Genomic DNA, 20,165 nt, shown 5'->3' with positions numbered 1-20,165 from the left:
TAATAAAAAAATGAAAAGTGGGGCGTGCAAAATTATTCGGCCCCCTTGCGTTAATACTTTGTAGAGCCACCTTTTGCTGCGATTATAGCTGCAAGTCGCTTGGGGTATGTCTCTATCAGTTTTGCACATCGAGAGACTGAAATTCTTGCCCATTCTTCCTTGCAAAACAGCTCGAGCTCAGTGAGGTTGGATGGAGAGCGTTTGTGAACAGCAGTTTTCAGCTCTTTCCACAGATTCTCGATTGGATTCAGGTCTGGACTTTGACTTGGCCATTCAAACACCTGGATACGTTTATTTGTGAACCATTCCTTTGTAGATTTTGCTGTATGTTTGGGATCATTGTCTTGTTGGAAGATAAATCTCCGTCCCAGTTTCAGGTCTTTTGCAGACTCCAACAGGTTTTCATCCAGAATGGTCCTGTATTTGGCTGCATCCATCTTCCCTGTCCCTGCTGAAGAAAAGCAGGCCCAAACCATGATGCTGCCACCACCATGTTTGACAGTGGGGATGGTGTGTTGAGGGTGATGAGCTGTGTTGCTTTTACGCCAAACATATCGTTTTGCATTGTGGCCAAAAAGTTCGATTTTGGTTTCATCTGACCAGAGCACCTTCTTCCACATGTTTGGGGTGTCTCCCAGGTGGCTTGTGGCAAACTTTAGACGAGACTTTTTATGGATATCTTTGAGAAATGGCTTTCTTCTTGCCACTCTTCCATAAAGGCCAGATTTGTGCAGTGTAAGACTGATTGTTGTCCTATGGACAGACTCTCCCACCTCAGCTGTAGTTCTCTGCAGTTCATCCAGAGTGATCATGGGCCTCTTGGCTGCATCTCTGATCAGTCTTCTCCTTGTCTGAGCTGAAAGTTTAGAGGGACGGCCAGGTCTTGGTAGATTTGCAGTGGTCTGATACTCCTTCCATTTCAAGATGATCGCTTGCACAGTGCTCCTTGGGATGTTTGAAGCTTGGGAAATCTTTTTGTATCCAAATCCGGCTTTAAACTTCTCCACAACAGTATTACGGACCTGCCTGGTGTGTTCCTTGGTCTTCATGATGCTCTCTGCACTTTCAACAGAACCTTGAGACTATCACAGAGCAGGTGCATTTATACAGAGACTTGATTACACACAGGTGGATTCTATTTATCACCATCAGTCATTTAGGACAACATTGGATCATTCAGAGATCCTCGCTGAACTTCTGGAGTGAGTTTGCTGCACTGAAAGTAAAGGGGCCGAATAATTTTGCACGCCCCAATTTTCATTTTTTTATTAGTTAAAAAAGTTTCAAAAATCCAATAGATTTCGTTCCACTTCACAATTGTGTCCCACTTGTTGGTGATTCTTCACATAAAATAAAACATTTATATCTTTATGTTTGAAGCCTGAAATGTGGCAAAAGGTTGAAAAGTTCAAGGGGGCCGAATACTTTCGCAAGGCACTGTATGTAGAATTTTTAATTTGATTAAATTTGTATTCAGATTTGTAAATGTTATCACTGGAAACATCTTGTTCCGAGTCTTTCTTGGCTATTTTTTCGTTTCGTTTCTGTTTTGTTTGTATTATCTGATGTTCAGTGTAGCTTGAAAAGAAAAGGGCAAAAAAATCGCGCTCAAGAAAACAAAGTGCGCTTTTTGATGGAATATACGGTAGGACAGAGGAACCGGAAGGAAATGTTCCTGCTTTCCCTTTCGAGACGCGAGTGCAGCAGCAGCCCTGCGGCTGTTGTGAGGCGCGGTGCGCAGATTCGGCAGAGAGACCATGGAGGCGATCCTGAAGAAAGAGCTGGGCACCTCGACTCTGCGGGCCACTGGAGGCGCAGGGGGCGGGTGTATCAGTCAGGGTCAGAGCTACGACACCGACACCGGCAGGGTGTTTGTCAAAGTAAACCGCAAGAGCCAGGTCCTTCGCCAAGTCTTCTCTCAATTCTGTGGCTCGTCGCTTCTCGCATATATGTTCGAAAATAGGTTGTTGCTTTAAAGTAGATATGAATAGTTGAGGAAGACGCTTTTTCAGGTAGTCTGAAGAGCTCCGTTATTGCTATATTAATTCATATATTTTAAATTAAATTATGCAAGCTCAGAAGGGCGAATCCCGTTGAAAAGTGGGAAAGATTTTCTATGAGGGGTCCAAGTCCAGTCTGATTTGCCAGTGGCGTATGTTTCGGCTGATGAACTAATTCTGGGTACAGTGTGGTTAGCATTGCGGCCTCGCAGCACTGGTTCCTGGGCTACTACCAGTGTGGAGTCCACCGTCCTGTCTGATGCCCACCCAGAGCGTATGCAGCTTGGCGCCTGTTGCTTGCTGGAATAGGCGCAGGCTCCCCCGTGACCCTGTATTGGAAGACGCAGTTAGAAAATGGGTGGATACAGTATTACATAAATTTTCAATGCACAGATTAATTCTTTACTTTGGATTGTTGCGTTCTGTTTTAAACTAAAGTGCATGTGAATGTCGCTGAACTGTCTCGGTAGCATTGCCTGCGCTCATCATAATTTAGAGTGTGTCCAAAGTAGAGACCTGGTCCAGTCTGCAGAGCTGCTAGGACTGTATTGTGTGGCTTTACCATTTGGTAAAAGGTGGAAGCATTGGACCTTTTTGGGTTACCCGTCTCTGCTAATGATCCTGAAACATTTTCTTGTTAGAGCTGCGTGGTTTTCAAAATTGCCAGCCTATATATGTGATTGATCGTATTCTGACATTGAGAAAATACTAACACCTCGCTTGTAATCAGTATTGACTAACCTGTCAACCATAGTGTTTAAGAAACTAAAAGAGATATTTTGGAAATTGTTTTTGGTACTGTATTTCTATTTTTAAAATTTTAACTTTAAAACTGTGACTCATATTTGGATAAAAAGCTCTCAACATGTTAGGATCCAATGAAATTATTTCCTGTTTCCATACTGTGAAATACATTTAATTAATGTATCTAATTAGGAAGGTAAGACATGCAATGGATATTAAGTTTCTCTAAAATCATTCTTTGCATCCAAAGGCTAAACTCATGTTTGAAGGAGAAAAGGCGGGTCTGGAAGCCATCCTGCAGACCAGCACTGTCCGAGTCCCCAGACCTCTGAAAGTCATTGAGCTCTCCTCGGGAGGGGCGGTGTTTGTGATGGAGCATTTAGACATGAGGAGTCTGAACAGGTATTCCCAGGGTTCCCACATGAATAATTTCCCACCCTTCTACTGAAAATCTTGAATTCACCGTGTTAGGAACATTTATTTTTTTAAGCATTGACACAGTGAGGTGTCACACTGGGCCTATTTTGCAGGTTCTCTGCACAGCTGGGAGAGCAGATGGCAGATCTTCACCTTCACAACCAGGGGTTGAGGGAGAAGATGATCAAGGAGGAACAAACAATAGGTAACGAACAGCAGATATTACATCCTTTAGTTAGAAGACATCAGAGTATAACCGCATTTCTGACAGCCTTTTTTAAAGTGCAAAGTAGTTTCCCATCTCAGTACTTCTAAGCGCCCTCACCTTTCACAGCTACCATTATCCAAATCATATGATTAAAATTAGGAGCACAGTGTAATGCCACACATGTTGGATGTCAGTGTATGTACTTCAAACCTACTGTTTTTATCTGCTTGCCCAGGGAAGGGGCCTGGCCACTCTGAAGTCCAGTATGTTGAGAAGTTTGGGTTTCATACAGTGACATGCTGTGGATACATCCCGCAAGTAAGTTGGAGTGCAGAGATGTTAGTTCTTTCGCGGTCTATTTCTGTTCCTCCTCCATTTTACATTCCCTTATATTTTCAGGATGGATACTGGAGGATTGGAAGCACCAAGTTCAAAGTTTAGTCTTGCAAAGATTATTGTTTTTCATTTAGGAGAAAAGTAATATTTTTAATACATGGAAGATGACTTTGTGACTTGCATCAGGAGAAGTCCTCTTTCAGTCCTAAGCAGGGAGAAGGAAGGGAGGAGAGTGTCCGGAATGTGAGGGAGTTTCCCGGTGGGTCCTGCTGCTGTTGTGCCCTCTTACTTCTCAGGACCTATTCTGTTTCTCTAGGAGAATGACTGGCAGAGTGACTGGGTCACCTTTTTCACTCAGCAGAGGCTCCAGCATCAGCTGAACCTGATTGAAAAAGATTATAATGATAAGGAAGCCAGGGACCTGTGGCCTCAGCTTCAGGTAATTAGTAACAACTGTACCAAATACCAGTCTCTCCATGAGACTTGAGCTATATAACCCCCTAACAGTAATGTCACATTGTGATGAAATTCAGATGTATACTCATTTTGTCAAATGTACTTTTTATTCAAAACTGTAATTGTCTATATGAAGGAAGTTGAATGTCAGCAAAAAGAACATGTAAAAATTACATTTTAATGATTGCGTAAGTATTCGGCATCCCTTTCACAGAAATTACTGCTGAGAACAGTTCTCTGACTAGTTTCCACAGTGCGATGGTGTTTTTTCTGCCTGTTCTTCACAGAATTACACCAGTTCTGACAAGCTTGCACTGCAGTAGCCCCATATATTTTCCATCAATTTCAAATCAGTCTTTGCTAGGGCTGTCACCTAGTTAAGCCAGTGTGGCTTTGACCTTTTGCTTTGGGTTGTTGTTCTACTAAATTGTGGATTTTCAACACAGTTTTAGATTCCTGGCTGACTCAAGCAGTCTTTTTCACTTATGCTGTGAACCTTTCGTTTCTTACTCAGTCTTGACAAGCTTCTGTGTCCCATCTAAGAGAATCACACCCATAACATGATGCTGCCACTAACACGTTTGGCCTAGGAAGGTGTTGATTGGGTGATGTGCTGAATTTAGGCAAAAGATGGAGCTCTTTAAATTTTGATCAAAGTTCGTTTTTTTGTCTCATCACATTTCTTTTGCATGTGAAATTTCATTTCAGTAATGATTTCTTTTTTGCTATCGTCCCATACAGCTGCTATGTATAGGCACTGGCATATTGTCAATAGATCAATAAGCCCATCTCGGCAAGTTTTTCAAAGTCACTGTTGGCTTTGTTGTCACATTACTAACCATTTCCTGCTTGTGCAGCTGTTTAGTTTGGATGGGTAGTCTGATCTGATTTAGTGCCGGTTTTTCATGATGGATTTCTCCATAGTTGGGGATTATAATCAGATTTTAAACTTTGACATTTTCTTGTAACCTTCTACTGATACAATTTTCTCTAGTATTTTATTTCTGACTTGTTTTGACAGCTTCTCAGTCCTCATAGTTGGTGTGTCATTACACTGTGCGTTGTGGCTTCAGACTGAGGGAACCTACAAGGAAAGACACATGTACTCTGAAGACTGAGAACATTACACTTATCTTGCAACCTTTCAATTCCCTTTTCTAATTTAACACCTTTTTTCTTATCTTAGCATCCTTAACTGATTTAGGGTTGCCATAGAAAAAAGTTGATTATGTTGTGTAGCTTCTAAATGTAAGTTATGTTTGAAAATGTCATGATGTGGGATGTTAGAGGGATGACTACATTTGCAAAGTACTGTATTTCAGTAGTACATTGTAGGTCTGAGTCTACAGTGGCAAAAGGACACTAAAAGCCAGAAATTCAAGGACTTTCCTATCCTGTAATTGTTTGAAATGTGTTATTTTCACCTTTTTTTGTGTATGAAGCATTTAGACTTGATATGACAAAGTGAATGACAAAGATGCTGTAGGAAAGTATTTCTTAGAGGAAGGCCTGCTGACACAACACTACAGCATCTACACACCATTATTCGCAGTTTTCATTTGGTAAATCAGTACACTTTATCTTTAGGTGGGTATCTGCGTTAGCATGCGTAGTCTGCAAAGGAACAAGTAATAGGTTTATTCCATGCTGAAAAGAGAAGAGAGAAAACACAACGTTTCGGCTGTGAAGCCTTCTTCAGGTGTTACTACATATGAAACTTAATTTTCTGGTAGAAAGCAAAAAACCCACAGGTCCTTAAACAATTTATACATTACATAGCTAAGCCCTGGTGGTAGTGTCCCATTAGAGATTTGAACCTTCAGCCTTCTGCAAAGTCTGAACCCTAAGAATAAACATGTCAGCAAGCCATCAGTGCAGTTCATGGCCTCCATTCCTCAATCCACCTCTCAGACTCAACTGAAGCTCTTGCAGTTTCCTAGGTGACAGCTGTTTACATGCCCAGGATGCCAGTATAGGGACTTTAATGACACCTTTGACAAGTAGTTATTGGTATTTGTTCCTGCAGGGCAGGAAAAAGATTGCCCCAAGGTATTTTACTGTGCATGGTCAGCTCATGTTGCTTTAGCCCCAATTGTTCAAGAAATAGCAGGGTTGTTACTGACACAGACAAGAAATGCATCGTAATCCAACTGACATTGTTTGGAAGCCTCTACTTAATTATAGTATTTTATTTCTGTATTCCGCTAAGTGAACTATTGCCTTTTAAGTGGTGCAGCAGTGCCCCAGTACGTTGGCTGCATATGAACGTCAGTTGACCAAAGGTGGTCCTAGCAACTGCATGAGTCTGAGGTTTAGAGTACTGGTAAGAGTATTTGTTCATGTCCGAAGAACATTTTTGAAATCTACTAATACATCTAGGAATTCAGCCTGGACCAATGAATGATATCTGATGTTAAGACTAGTTAATTTAAGTCATCAAGTGAACATTCTATAAATATTCAGCCCAGGTGCTAATAGATGAAAAGACTGCCAAATAAAAAATGCTTAAATGTACACCAGGAGGGTAAATCCCAAGGGATGCGAGCTGTTTCTGTTGACACAGAACACCTATAAAAGACACGTACGTGTCCGAGCAGTGCTTAAAAACCAAGCTATGAATGCAGACCTGTACTTGCAGCACTGATGTTTTTTTCAAGCATGGCTTCCCTTCATCTTTTCCAGCGGAAGATCCCACAGCTCTTCAGCGAAGTAGAGGTCATCCCAGCGCTGCTGCACGGGGATCTGTGGGGAGGCAATGTGGCGGAGAGTGGGGAAGGCCCACTGGTGTTTGACCCTGCTTCGTTCTATGGGCACTCAGAGTTTGAGCTGGCAATAGCCGGGATGTTTGGTGGATTCAGTAGCTCCTTCTACACTGCCTACCATAATAAAATCCCCAAAGCAGCAGGCTTTGACAAGCGGTTGAAACTATACCAGCTGTTCCACTACCTGAACCACTGGAACCACTTTGGAACTGGATACAGGGGCTCCTCACTGAGAGTCATGAAGGACCTGCTGAAGTAGTCTGATGCCAGCCTGCTTCATTCTGGGCATTGAGCTCACTAAACCCAGGCATTTCAGTGATTTGATTACTTACATTCTTAAAGCTTACTACCTAACTGCAATTCACATGACAAAGAATATTTATACTCCTAACGTTTTAGCCTGAAATAATGTCTGGAAATCATTATTGGTGTTCAGACCATAAAGTCTGGAGGAAAGTTTTGGACAAAATGCAGTACAACTGCACTCACTCCTGTGGATTTTGAGCAGAGAAACATGGTGAACAAAAAGTAGAAGCGAATGTGTGTGAGTACCGATGATTGCGTACTGCTGCACCCTGCAGGGGCTTGTGGGCAGCCTGTGGCTGGACTGGGCCACTGCAGGGCCTTGGGTTCTCTGTGCAGTCCAGATGTTGGGCACTCATGTAGCCCCATTGTCACAGGTGGGCGATTGTCACAGATTGGGGTGCTGCAAAATAATGAGTGCTCATGTTACCCTTATTTTTTGTTAAAATGCTCCTGGAGAGCATGAGGACAGACAATCATATTAAAGCCCATGAAGAGAATAATTCCATTTACAAAATTGTCTTGTGAAATGAACTGTTGTGACTGACTTTTTTATAGAAGATTCAGCAAAACTGCAGTTAATAAGTAGCAATTTATAGTATTAAGGAAGATGCAAAATTCAAAATGTCAGAAAATCAATGTTCATTTTCATAAATACTAAAAGATGACGGCAAAAAAATCTGAATCTGATTTAACAATCTGTATTTAATCTGTTTTAGACACAAAGACAACTTAAAATTATTACCATAAACCATTCATCATGTAATTGTAGTCTCGATATCTTATCGTGTACTTCGAAGTTATCCATAATAGGAGAGCTCAGGGACAGTGGTATTGACATCTACAAGGAGAATAAAGAATTCTGAGTCTGGCTTCAGACCTCTGCTCTTCCCGTGAGCTCTCCACAGGCTGTGAGACCTTCACAGTGTGTAATGTAAAGAAACATTGCAATACAAGGTATTGCTTCCCTTGAGAATTGTCCTTTTGAAACTTTCTACTTATATATTTAGTATTTGAAGAAATGCTACTGCGTTTTACACCTTTCTTTTCCAATCCTTAATGTTGACCACTCTTTTTTAGCTTTGTTTTTAGTCTTAGTCCGTTATGGAGTTTCCAACAAACGTTCAGGAGGGATGACAACAGCCAGGTTCGATTGGCCTCAGCTGTATTTATAGCTGACTCATTTCTTCATGTAAAAAGTAGAAATACTATACATAAGCCCCTGCTTCCCTCCTTCTCCCTAGCTCCACCTCTGCAGCTGCCCCTTCGGTGGAGGGTCCCAGCCTCCTCATCCTACAACCAGGTGGGTCAAGAAAAATTTACTAAAACTGAAACACTCAAACATTTTCAGTTCACTTAATTCTTGGTTGTTGTTATTCCTAGTGAAATGGGTGTTGGCCCTGGTTATATTGCATTGGGCATTGATTTTAAACCATACCAACAAATAATGATTTCAGTTGCTTTCATTTTTTCCCTTAGAAGTGAAATGCAGACCTTTGCTTGGTCAGATCAATGTCTACAATCTCAATAGTCAAGATGTAATTTAAAAATGAAGTATGTTATTAACAACCACCATCTTCAATAAGGTACTACTACACCCATTTGGGGCATAGTACTCACATTGCGGTTTGCTGGAAAAGGCATTTTTGATGTGAAAATTGTTGCCAGTAAATGCTGCCTTGTTGCATGAGTAACTAATCTTCTGTGGTGGTCTTGCATCTGTAAAGTGGATCTGGTCAAAAGCTTTGTTTTACACCAGTAGTCCGGTCTCTCACTGGAGAGCTGTGTGATTCCTTGAGTTTGCTTCAGAACAAGCAGCTGATTTGATTACTCTTAAGCTCTTCTCCTGAGAAATGTATGCAATGCGATACTGAATTCAGATTATTGTTGGGTTTTTTTTTTTCAATTTTGTGAAAATATTTTTGCATTAATGATTTTTTATTTGCTATGTATATTGAAATCTAAGAATATACTCTAACTGTATAAAATATAACTGACAAATATGCTAATAAAGATGCTATTTAAATCCATTTTTTAGTCTTGTATATTTACTTCTTGTTCTGTGTAAGTCATATAGTTAAGAAGAAGCACGTGCCTATTGGCGTTTTATTCTCCATGTTCAGTAATAATTTATTTACAGTTTTAATTTGTTTTGAAATACTGTATTATCCGACTTTGTAGTGAACTTTAAATACACCAATTATTATTTCATCGACTTCTATTTTCAACCAATTAGTAAAAACGCGCTTTCAGAAATAGGTGTCTGAGACCAGCCTGTTTGTCCCATTTCGCTGTCTGTACATGCTGACTAGTGTAGAGGTTAAAGTTGAAACTCACAATACAAGTCAAGCTACCGGTAATTCTGTTTTCGTTGGACGTTCAGTTCACATGGAAAATTGACATCTAAATAGAAGACTGCAATTGATTGTACTCGCTTAAAAATGATTGCCTTTTCAGTTCTGAACATACCTTAGGCATGCACGGTGAGATCAGTGTCAGTTTCTCTGAATTGAACTGAAAACGGCACTGCTCGTCTGCATAATTAAAAGCGATCCTCTGGAACAGTTTTTTCGTGCCGATTTCAACTCCTGCGAGAAATAAAACTCAGACGCGGGTCATAGTTGAACACCGAGATTTGTATCGTTGTCGCCTCTTGCATCTTGCGGAATGGCTTTGCACGACGTGGAAAGCGCAGCCAGCGATGGAGAGGAGCCGGAGGTGGTGGCGCAGGGGGGTGTGCTGGCGGCGTTCAGCGAGGCCGCCGAGACCCGCGGTCTGCTGGGCAGCCTGCCGCAGGTGCAGGGGGACCTGTCCGCCAGAGAGATGACCACTCAGCGCTTCCTGGGTAAGAGCACTGCTCGGCCGGTCCCCGATGCTGCAGCACAGCTGCACTTAACTGTGCTCTTCCATGGCCGGTGATCCTGCAAACAGATGGGTTTGTTGAAATAAAGCGAGTTTTATGACACTGAATGCTTTCTTATCGGTTAACTATACTGGTGTATTCTGTATTCTGAAAAACAACCACATATTGAACCAATTTTTGTGTTTCTTAGTGCAAATTATTATAATTTATGTGTTTACAAGCCAAAGCTTCATATGAAAACTGCAAGAGTGGCTATCAATGATTACAGGATCCAGGATAGAAGGGAACTATGAAACAGAAGGAGAAAAGCTAAAGACCTCTGTGACAGACGGCAAACAGGGATACAGGGAGCAGGGACACAGACACCGGGACACAGGGAGCAGGAATACAGACACTAACAGATAACAATTATGCTCTTAATTAAATAATTTATCGAGCTCAGGTGTAACAAAAACGAGAAGACACTCAGCCCTCCAGGAACTGAGTCTGCTACCCCTGCTAACATATCCAAGGAATTCAACTAACCAGGATTAAGGCTATTAAATCTTTTGAAATAGTAATGATGTTAAAGTGTTGTTTAGATGTGCAAGAGGTGTGCAGCCTGTGCTTGCTTTAGTGGATGTATCTTTGCACTCGAGGTACAGCTCAAGGATCAGTGGGTCTCATTTAAATAGCAGCACCTCACGGTCTAGGAAAAAGTAGACAAGTAATTCAGGTAATTAAGATCTGTGATGAGAACAAGGACACTTTGTTTGCCTTTGAGGAGCAGGTCTGCAGGACTAAGTAAAGTAATTATTAAATGCTTTCAATAGTTTAAGAATCTACATTTAACCTCACATGTTTACTTTTCTAGTTATAATGGATAAGTACCAGGAACAACCTCATCTCTTGGATCCACATCTAGGTAAGAGTGTTTTTTGTCTTTGACTGTCATTTATAGAAATCAATTATAACATTTTAAGGCTGCTTTATTTAAATACCTGAAATATATTGTTTCTTGTGGTTGTTCACAGTGCTTTACCTGTAATTCCTTAGTTCTTTCATCTTATCCTTTGTTCTTTCGTAGTAGTAGACTAGGTATTTTTTAAAAGTGGAAAATATAGCCTGCATTTTAAAAAGCTATTTAATGTGACACAATTTACACAGGATGCCGTCCAGATCTTATTTGTTAGGATTATTATTCTTTTCAGCTTAATATCTTTCTGTGTAGGTGGTGTCTATATTCATTTTATAAGTTACTTTAACCTTTCTTAAATTATTGTTTGTATTTGTTAATTTTAAACTAGCTGGAGTAAGACTTTTTTGTTATAAAGATTCTTAAATATTTTTTCGACATTGTGCCATGATAACACAGTGCTTATGCTTGTTTGTTTTTTATCTCAGAGTGGATGTTAGATCTGTTGTTGGAAATGATACAGAGTGAGAAATCTCCTCCAGCCTTGGTGCATCTGGGTTTTAAATTTGTCTACATCATCTCAAAGGTGAGACGTGTCTGCTGCTATCAGCACAGTCTCAGGCAGCTAACAGGGGGAACTGCTGATTTCATGAGTTTGCAGAAATGTAGTTATTTAGTAGTGAAGCCTTGCAAGGATTAGTTTGCTCTTTGTTACAACTAATATTGTCAATAGCTTATCCTTCCTATCCTAATGTCAAAGATGCTGCTTTCATACCAACATTTAAGCATTAGCAGTAAAAACATTCTTGATCATTTACTTAACTAATTATCCTTCTCCTGCACTTTTCAATATTTTTGTAGATTCATCAGAAACCATGGGGTGTACTGTGGATTTTAAAGTATCTTTTATTTTTGTGTTGAAAGTCTTTGCAAATCATAAATGAGATCTGTTTCTGGATAACAGTGCCTGATGCTCCAAAACTTTGTCTTTGCCAGGTGCGCGGTCACAAGATTTTCATGCAGCTCTTTCCTCATGAGGTGTCTGATGTGCAGCCAGTGCTGGACCTCCTCTGCCGCCAGGACCTAAAGGACCATGAAGTGAGCCCTCGTCTTTGGCCTCCTCTGCATTCATTTTAAACCACAGCCAAAGAGCACTTTTAAAAAAAAGTCTGTGTTCATAGTGTAATCCACCATTGACAACATGCAAGGAAATACCACTGCCCCCCTCTGGAACAAGGAGCAGTGACAAGATTGTGAGAAAAAAAATAGAGAAATTATATAACAGAAGAGGCTGTATCACTGGCCATTGTCCTGGTTCACTGGAAGTTCTGTGGAGCAAATCAGATGCAGTGCAGTTCTGTTTTGTAAATTGTTTTGATTGATTGGTATTATGCAGTGTAGGCGCAAGAAAATAAACAGAAGTAGCCCTCTTTTTGCAGTGCAGATATTACTAAATGAGTTCAAATGAGTTGAGTGAAGAGTGACATGCACAGTATAGTTCACAATGATTTCTAGTTTAATGCTGTTTCATACCCTAGTAGTGTATTGTCAGAAGAATTATTAAAGGAGGTAATAATGTGACATTGTCATAATTGCAGTGAGAAAACAAAGCTCTGGCTGTCCAGAGCACAGACTGTTTCCATGCTCAGTGACATCTGTGATGAGTGTCCTTTGTCCTGGTGTTTTGCAGACCTGGGAGACACGCTACATGCTGCTGCTGTGGCTCTCCATGACGTGTCTCATCCCCTTTGACCTCTCTCGTCTGGACGGCCACCTGGCCAGGGAGCCCGGTCTCGGCCGAGTTCCTGTCATGGACCGCATCCTCGCTGTGGCCAAGGTAGACTGACAGTTTTATTCCTCTGCTTTACTTTGGGATCTTGTGCTGTTCATTTCATAGAGCTCACAGCTGAGTGCTTGCTTGAGGTTTTTTTTTTGTTTCAGTTATACCTGACAGTCAGTGACAAGGGAAGAGATGCTGCAGCTGTTCTTGTGTCAAAGTAAGTCCTTCTGGCTCGTTTCTATATACATATTTTTAAAAGGCACCATTTAAAAAAAAAAAGAACCATTTTCATCTAGTACACCAGTAAGTACTCTCTCCACATAGCCTGATAAAGTCAATCATTTACAGTTTATTCTTGGTTAGTATGAACATTTCTAGTTGACACAAAGACTAACAAACTCCGACTTCAATTTTAAACCATTGTTCCATTAGTTTGTACTTCAGATTCTACCTTAATTATTACCCTTGTATAATGTATCATATCTGACCTGACCAGCAGAGGGCAGGATGGCATTTGGAATGGAGCTCAGAGTGTCACTGATATTCACCCCTGGTCCTCATGTCTAGTTTTCATTTCATCTAGTGCTCTTAATTATTTTATTTAGCTCAATTGTTTACTTAATTGGTTACATTTTATTACTGTTTCCCTGTCTTTGCTCATTGTGTATTTATAAGTTACAGGTTTATAAGTTTTTTAGTTAAGATCATTATTAAGCATGGGATGATTTTGAGCTCTTTGAAAGGCTTGTAATAGAATATGATTGGTCTTTTAAATGGATACTTTGACAAGGATTACATAAAATGTCTCTGACAGGACAGTATTTACAGGTTTTTGCATCGGCTACAACAATCTCTACCCATATGGTTTTGGTGCAAAAAATGCAATAATTGTATTTCTCTTTATTGGTGCTATGTTTTGAATCTCTGAACGTTTACAGTGACTTTCAGAACATGATTGATGAGCCAGGGGGTGTGAATGTTTATGCACATGGAGCTCTGGTGTGTGCAGGTTTCTGCTGGGCCTGCAGTGTCACATCAAGATGCTCTTCCTGCAGGTTCGTGGTTCGCCCTGATGTCAAGCAGAAGCATCTGGCCACCTTCCTTGACTGGAGCCTGTCCTGCATGGCCCAAACCAGCGAGCTGACGATGGAGGGCACAGTGGTGCTGGACGGCATGCTGCAGGCTCTGGTACAGTCACCTCCACATCCGCTCAGCTGCTCACTGAACACTTCTTAAAGCAAGGCTTACCAACAGCTCTGTTTCTATCAACTTTAATGTGCTTAATATTTTTCTGTAGTGTAACTGTTAATATTAGGTTTCAGAGCAGGTTTACACAAAGGTCAGTTTTTCCAAATCACTTATCCAGGAAGAGTCCCGTGAATTAAGCGGTCCAGTAAAACTCTATTGATTTCATACTAGATCTTGTTTAGAAATTGATTTCCTGAAATGTAAGTATGGGGATTGGCATAGAATAATTCATCTGGTCTATCTGATCCACTACAGTAAACAAATGTGACTTTTGGATAATGTTTGAGAAGCTTTGCCATATCTAATCACAAATAAGAGAAGGCCATTCAACCACTGGTGAATATTGTGATTCTTAATAATCAGTATCAGATTATGAGGAATATGATAAATCAGGTAACTAACTTAGTAAAGCAGACAGTTAGCCCTGGTATCATTAGCATTTTTGGGTTTATAAATATAAAAGTCTTTCCAAACTTATTGTGATTGTGAAAGGGTGTAAGATACATCAGTTGTGTAGTGTAATTTAACTTAATAATAATAGCTTACACTTATATAGCGCTTTTCTGGACACTCCACTCAAAGCGCTTTACAGGTAATGGGGTCTCCCCTCCACCACCACCAATGTGCAGCCCCACCTGGATGATGCGACGGCAGCCATGGTGCGCCAGAATGCTCACCACACATCAGCTATCAGTGGGGAGGAGAACAGAGTAATGAAGCCAATTCATAGATGGGGATTATTAGGAGGTCATGATTGGTAAAGGCCAATGGGAAATTTGGCCAGGACACCAGGGTTACACCCCTACTCTTTTCGAGAAACGCCCTGGGATTATGATCATAGAGAGTCAGGACCTCGGTTTTACATCTCATCCCAAGGACGGATCTTGGAGGTCCTTTGTGGTTTCTCACTTTCTGTTTCGGTGCACAAGGCCCAGCCCACTCAGCAGACGTTGCTCAGTTGTGTTGGCTGTTCATGCTCTTTCCTGCCCTGCAGTAAGAACAGGGCTTCTTCCCCAGCATTTTCGGATTCCAGCCGCAGTTAAGGATGAGGTTTCATTCTGAATGTTTCAGACTCTGTTAAATGGCTGGTTCACTCCTGTGTAGGACAACCCTTTCACTGTAGGTGAAAGGTGCATCTCCAAATGCCTGTGAATTCCAAGAATACCTGGTGTGCAAACAAGAACCATGTTTTATTTTTTCAGTCTTCAAGCCACATTATTAATGATAATCTGTGGTGATTTAGGAACCGCAGCCATTGTATTCTGAAACAGTCATCTTGACATGGTTGCATCCAGCCATAGACAGTAGACTTTTGTGTAGGTCCTAGGCTGGCACTGAGTGGCGTTTTATCAGATATAAATGAATGTAGAGTTTTGGTTCCACCGTCAAACAGTGATAGAGATTCTAGGTTTAGTCCTTAGTTAAGATGTGCATTTTGTTATTGCAGTTCATTCTTGTTAATTATTGTACAGCTTGCGATTTACAAAATTTTAGACATACTGTTAGATAATATTATTTTTTGGGGGACCTACTCTAATTCTTTAATTCATTTACGAGATGTAACCTCTGATGTGATTGCCAGAAGTTATATTCTTTGCTGAGAAGTCAATAGTATGTCTGGATCTGAAGACATGTCATCACAAGCCAAGATGTAAATCAAGTAACAGTTTTAGCCTGTAGCGAAGTTTTGGGTGCACCTGAAAGAGCTTTGTGTACAAGATGTAGTTTATTAATGGCGTTCCCAGACAGCGAGTCTCAGCGTGCAAGCTGTAAGTACTTAGCTTGGCTGGGGTTTGTGCACCTGTTAGATCATCATGAGTGACAACAGGTGAACCGTCAGCAGGTAGAGTCTCAGTAAACTGTTGGAAGCACTAAAACATGGTAGCTTGTCAGAAAACCTATTTCGTACCATGCTGGGGGAACATGCTAGTGTTTTTCAGACCAGTTTTACATTTATGTATAAAAACAAAGTACCATGTAAGGGCATAGGACTGGGTGGTAAACTGGTATGCCTTTCAGAAAGAGAGGCAGCTTGACAGATTTATGTTACTATTTTAGCTTTCTACTATTTTTAATTTGTTGCATTTACTTTTTTTTTTTATTTGCTTCCTTTTGTAAGAGCACTGAAAGCCCTTATCAACTTGTTAGACTTGAACGGTGAGTGTTTTGAGCAGTGATTTTGTGTCTCCATGCCTTGCATCTACAGATTTTTATTGAAGCTTGTAATTAAGCAGGATGACTGTCCTGTGGTGGCGCCGCAGGGCATGGCGCTCCCCTGGATAGCGTGACAGTGATGCTATCACCAAGGCTGCCTATAGCCTTCAGACCTCACAGGCTTCCTCATAGTACCGGTTTCAGAGCAGTCTGTCAGGTCTGATCAACAAAAGGTTGTATTGTGTAATTTACTTGTTTTTTAAAGGGGAAACTAGAAAAGTTAGAGATCCTAAGCACTTTATTTTGTGGGGCAGGATCCTCTGTTAGAATTTGCTCAAGGAAACTTAAAGTTGGTATGTTTTGTGTTTTATAAGAGCCTCAGGCATCAACCCTGGCTGTGTATAATAACATTGCCTCAGCAGCTTCATGTTTGTCATTGTCACAAGTCAGTACACTGTTAAAGACGGAACTGTGTCCTGTCTGAGCTGAGGTCTGGCATTAAATGGTTTCAGACAATCCATCCCATTGAAGTATTGAAGTGAATGTAAATCTGCTGCTAATTTCAGATCAACCCTCCTGGAGGCTCAGTAATTTTGGGTGATATGCAGTGATCTTTATAGAAGGAATGTAGAGATGTTATTCTACACCTGCCTTATTGAGAGAGAATCGTTTATCACAACCTGGTTACTTGTCAAACTTCTAGAGAGCTGTTTTTGAAGTAAAAATTAATTGTATGAGTATTGAATTTTCTCAGATTTTCACAGCAATAGGTATGTTGTCTTAAAGGTTGACAGTGAGATCTCCAGTTGAAATTCAGTGTCATTTATACCAACAGGACTGTTGTGTTTGTCCTGCAGACTTGCAGCACGAGAGTGGTCTGACAGCCCGAGGATCAATCCTACCTGCACCTCCTCAGCCATAGGCCCCAGACTCCACTAATCCAGTGTGCACGATCTGTGTTAAGAACTCATCTTCATTTTGACCTTTTGATTTACACCGAAATACAAAATTGTCCTATTGGTTTTTTAATTGAATACTTATCCTATTCTGAGGAGAAATGTGGAAATTATACTCACGGGACAGCTTGACTTGATATCATCTCAACTAATCACTCTTATCTTCCTGTTAAATAAATAAAACAAAAAATTATGTCTATTAATCTTGGTTAATCATTATTTGTGATGTCTAACAGCAGCAAGATGTGACTTCACCAGTCTAGAAGAGACAGAGGCAGCTGTTGTGAAGAGTTACAGTTCAGCATAGTGGTGGCATGCCCAGACTGGAGAGCGGTTCTCTCAATTCAAGTCAGACTGGATTGTGAAGAGAGGTTTCATGCTGTCTGATTCACCTTAAATTTGGTTTTGAGCATGTCGTGAACTGTGGGTCTCGGAAACTGGAATTAATAATTTGATTGTCACCTTTCACTCCCATCCTTCCAATAGTAACTGTGGAAATGGTTATACCAGTTTTCAAACCCTGAAGATACATTAACCTGAAATCTTACCAGGAAAACTACTGCTTTTTTTACTTAAATGTCCTTTATAATGGTGCGTAACAGTTTTTAAATGAAATGAAAATTAACATTATAGTACAACTTTTTAGATTTTCTAGTCTTCAAAAGAGAGTGCATCTTGCAGCCCTTGAACCATTTTGTGTTTTACAGGCCCAGCTCTTCAAGCATGGAAAGAGAGATGATTTCTTGCAGTATGGTAGGTATTTTCTTTATTGCCATACCTTTGGATCTACTTACCCCTTGGTCGGAGTGAGTTCAGCTGTGTGGCTTGAAATGATTTGAGATGAGATGCTGCTCTGCAGTGACGCAGGTGTCGCTCATCTTCTGTCTTTTCCACAGCCCCCACAGTGCTGCAGTGCATTGACAGCTGCAGGCTGGCGGAGAGCAAGCAGACCACGCTGCGCAAACTGGGGGTCAAGCTCATCCAGCGGCTGGGGCTGACGCTCCTGAAGCCCCGAGTGGCCAAGTGGAGGTGCGTCAGGTCTCACTTAGAGATCGACCCCCAGAGTTCATAGGCAAATATCGGGCTTTTGACAACATGCAAGGAGCAACCCCTAAATATGATTTCCCAGCTGATTGTGTTAAAAGGGAATTAAACAATTTAGCAAGCTACAATTTTCCATTATTATATTGTTGCTTTTATTTCTGCTAAGCTTTTAAGAATAGTGTAGTTGTAGTTTAGGTGTCTTCAGTTTTATTAACAATCTAGTTTCTGTCGTACGTTTTTGGAAGATATTAAAAGTTATGCTGGATGCTCTTTAGCTAGCTACTACACAAGTCCTTCTCATCAAAAGAAGATATCAGGCATATGCACGTGCCATTAGTTAACCTTTTCACCGTACTGGTTGTGGTTCAGACCAATGATCTGATAGTACGGCTAAAATAAGTGTGTGTCTCTCTCAATATTTTGATGACATAATACCAATTCAGATGTAAATTGCTTTACAGTTTGTGCTACTACTAAATATCTAGCAGTTAAAACCCACACTGTGCAGATAAAAGGACTGAGAGTCGGTGTCTGTACCAGAAAGAGAATAACATACCACACGGCTCCCCAGCTGCTGTTATGATTTCCCTGATGGAAGTTTTTTCAGGAACAGGCCAGTGTTGCTGGAGGAAAGGATTAGAGCAGATCATCAGTGACCTTATCTGTGTACGTTTCTCACAGGGGAGGGTCGTATATAGTAATAATAAAGCAACATGTGTGCAGCTCTGTGAATGTTTGATGATGGTGGAAATACTGGTTTGTATTGCACTAAGGTGTTTCTGTACAGTAAGCAGACATACAGTACTTTACTTGGCAGTTGTAGCTCTGGAAATAACTTTAAAAGAGTGTAAGATCTACTCTTTGGGCACAGGTGAAGAATCAAAACTCCCTGTGTTATTTCACAGAGAACTGTGTGGTAACCTACAGAGGTATTCAACCAAACAAAAAGCAGCTTGTTATCAGTTTTAACATAGCATGACAGAGTTCTTATTAATAATTCTATTAATTCCCTGCATTGATATAGAGCTTTTCATCCTGATGGATCTCAGAGTTATTTACATTGAGGAGGTGGCCCACTTTACCCACTGCTGAAATGCTGCCCCATGTGGGGGCCGTGTGCCTGCATGACATGCAGTCCATCCTCCTGCATTAGGAATTTGTCTTTTCACATACCCCAGCTTGTTCTCCATGAGACACACAGGCACACAGACGGGGAGAGAGGAGCTTGGGATCAGAGCGCGGGGTCAGCCATTTATACGGTGGCCCTGGAGCAGTTGGGGTTAAGGGCCTTGCTCAGGGGCCCAACGGAGTAGGATTTCTTGCCGTGCTTGCCGTGGATACAAACTGGCAACCTTCCAGCCACAGGTGCAGATCCTTATCCACAGTGCCACTGCTCCGCTCCAGTAATGGTCTTTTTCCACATAGGTACCAGCGTGGAAGCCGGTCCTTGGCAGCCAACCTGTCCCAGTCCACACAGCCCTCCAGTCCAGCAGAGCCCAGCACTGCTCCCATGGAGGAGGAGGACTACGATGTTCCTGAGGAGATTGAGAACATCATAGGTCAGCACAGCCTCCCTGCGCATCACTCACTTAGAAGCAGGAGACCTTCGTTGTGCTTCTTTACATACACTTTCAGTGAAGGATGCACTGCAGAGCTGTTAGCAAACACTCTTTATGGAACAGAACTGCAGTTATTAATCAGGTTCAGGTGGGGAGCTGCGTCAGTGTTCATTGACTGAAGCAGAACAAGTGCAGTGTTTCAGCAACTGAGCTTTCTTCAGGATACCTGAGAAACACGTCATCACTTCTGATTTTGAGTATGGAAACCTTTATTTGTTCCTTTGCTCTTTATTAATAGTCCTTTTAGTAAAGGCTTTGACTGCTCTTAGTCAAGTTGGTAGCGATATTTCCTCCATTGCTTATTAACATCAGCAGGTATTATCATGAAGGAATGCTTGTTCCTTTAGTCTGGTCTACTTTTGGGTTTTTTTTTATTTCAA

At 41.1% G+C, this 20,165-nt stretch overlaps 2 protein-coding genes across 7 annotated transcripts in view; both read left to right on the top strand.

Moving 5' to 3' along the window:
* The first annotated feature begins 1,672 nt into the window (after positions 1-1,672).
* fn3krp (fructosamine 3 kinase related protein) lies at positions 1,673-7,230 on the top strand. 5 transcript variants are annotated; one of them, XM_088600276.1, is made up of 6 exons: positions 1,673-1,880; positions 2,995-3,146; positions 3,275-3,366; positions 3,605-3,687; positions 4,022-4,144; positions 6,844-7,230. In XM_088600276.1, the coding sequence occupies exons 1-6, from the start codon at positions 1,758-1,760 to the stop codon at positions 7,180-7,182; spliced, it is 912 nt and encodes a 303-aa protein (XP_088456402.1). In that variant the 5' UTR covers positions 1,673-1,757; the 3' UTR covers positions 7,183-7,230. The 5 variants fall into 5 exon arrangements, with proteins under 5 accessions (XP_088456402.1, XP_088456401.1, XP_088456405.1 ...); XM_088600275.1 differs by having other exon boundaries at positions 1,675-1,898; XM_088600279.1 differs by having other exon boundaries at positions 1,688-1,839.
* Positions 7,231-9,536: 2,306 nt separating this feature from the next.
* tbcd (tubulin folding cofactor D) overlaps positions 9,537-20,165 on the top strand; it is a 56,330-nt gene continuing 45,701 nt past the window's right edge. The window contains exons 1-10 of one of the 2 annotated variants that reach the window (XM_088600266.1): positions 9,537-10,071; positions 10,943-10,993; positions 11,473-11,570; positions 11,981-12,082; positions 12,675-12,821; positions 12,926-12,981; positions 13,820-13,952; positions 17,830-17,875; positions 18,019-18,151; positions 19,592-19,725. In XM_088600266.1, the coding sequence (XP_088456392.1) occupies positions 9,894-10,071; positions 10,943-10,993; positions 11,473-11,570; positions 11,981-12,082; positions 12,675-12,821; positions 12,926-12,981; positions 13,820-13,952; positions 17,830-17,875; positions 18,019-18,151; positions 19,592-19,725 (1,078 nt within the window). In that variant the 5' untranslated portion in view covers positions 9,537-9,893. Of the gene's footprint in view, positions 10,072-10,942; positions 10,994-11,472; positions 11,571-11,980; positions 12,083-12,674; positions 12,822-12,925; positions 12,982-13,819; positions 13,953-16,174; positions 17,714-17,829; positions 17,876-18,018; positions 18,152-19,591; positions 19,726-20,165 lie in introns of those variants that run through there. The other variant, XM_088600267.1, reaches the window with a different exon arrangement.

Source organism: Lepisosteus platostomus, chromosome 11 (assembly GCF_059453375.1).
Source record: "Lepisosteus platostomus isolate fLepPlt1 chromosome 11, fLepPlt1.hap1, whole genome shotgun sequence".
NCBI lineage: Eukaryota > Metazoa > Chordata > Actinopteri > Semionotiformes > Lepisosteidae > Lepisosteus > Lepisosteus platostomus.
The sequence above is the reverse complement of the archived record's forward strand: the minus strand, read 5'-3'. Positions and strand labels throughout refer to the sequence as shown.

Coding starts and splice junctions, on each gene's coding strand:
- fn3krp (XM_088600275.1), top strand. CDS start 1,758: ATGGAGGCGATCCTGAAGAAAGAGCTGGGCACCTCGACTCTGCGGGCC. Junction 3,367..3,604: donor CAAGGAGGAACAAACAATAG/GTAACGAACAGC, acceptor CTGCTTGCCCAG/GGAAGGGGCCTGGCCACTCT. Junction 4,145..6,843: donor ACCTGTGGCCTCAGCTTCAG/GTAATTAGTAAC, acceptor CATCTTTTCCAG/CGGAAGATCCCACAGCTCTT.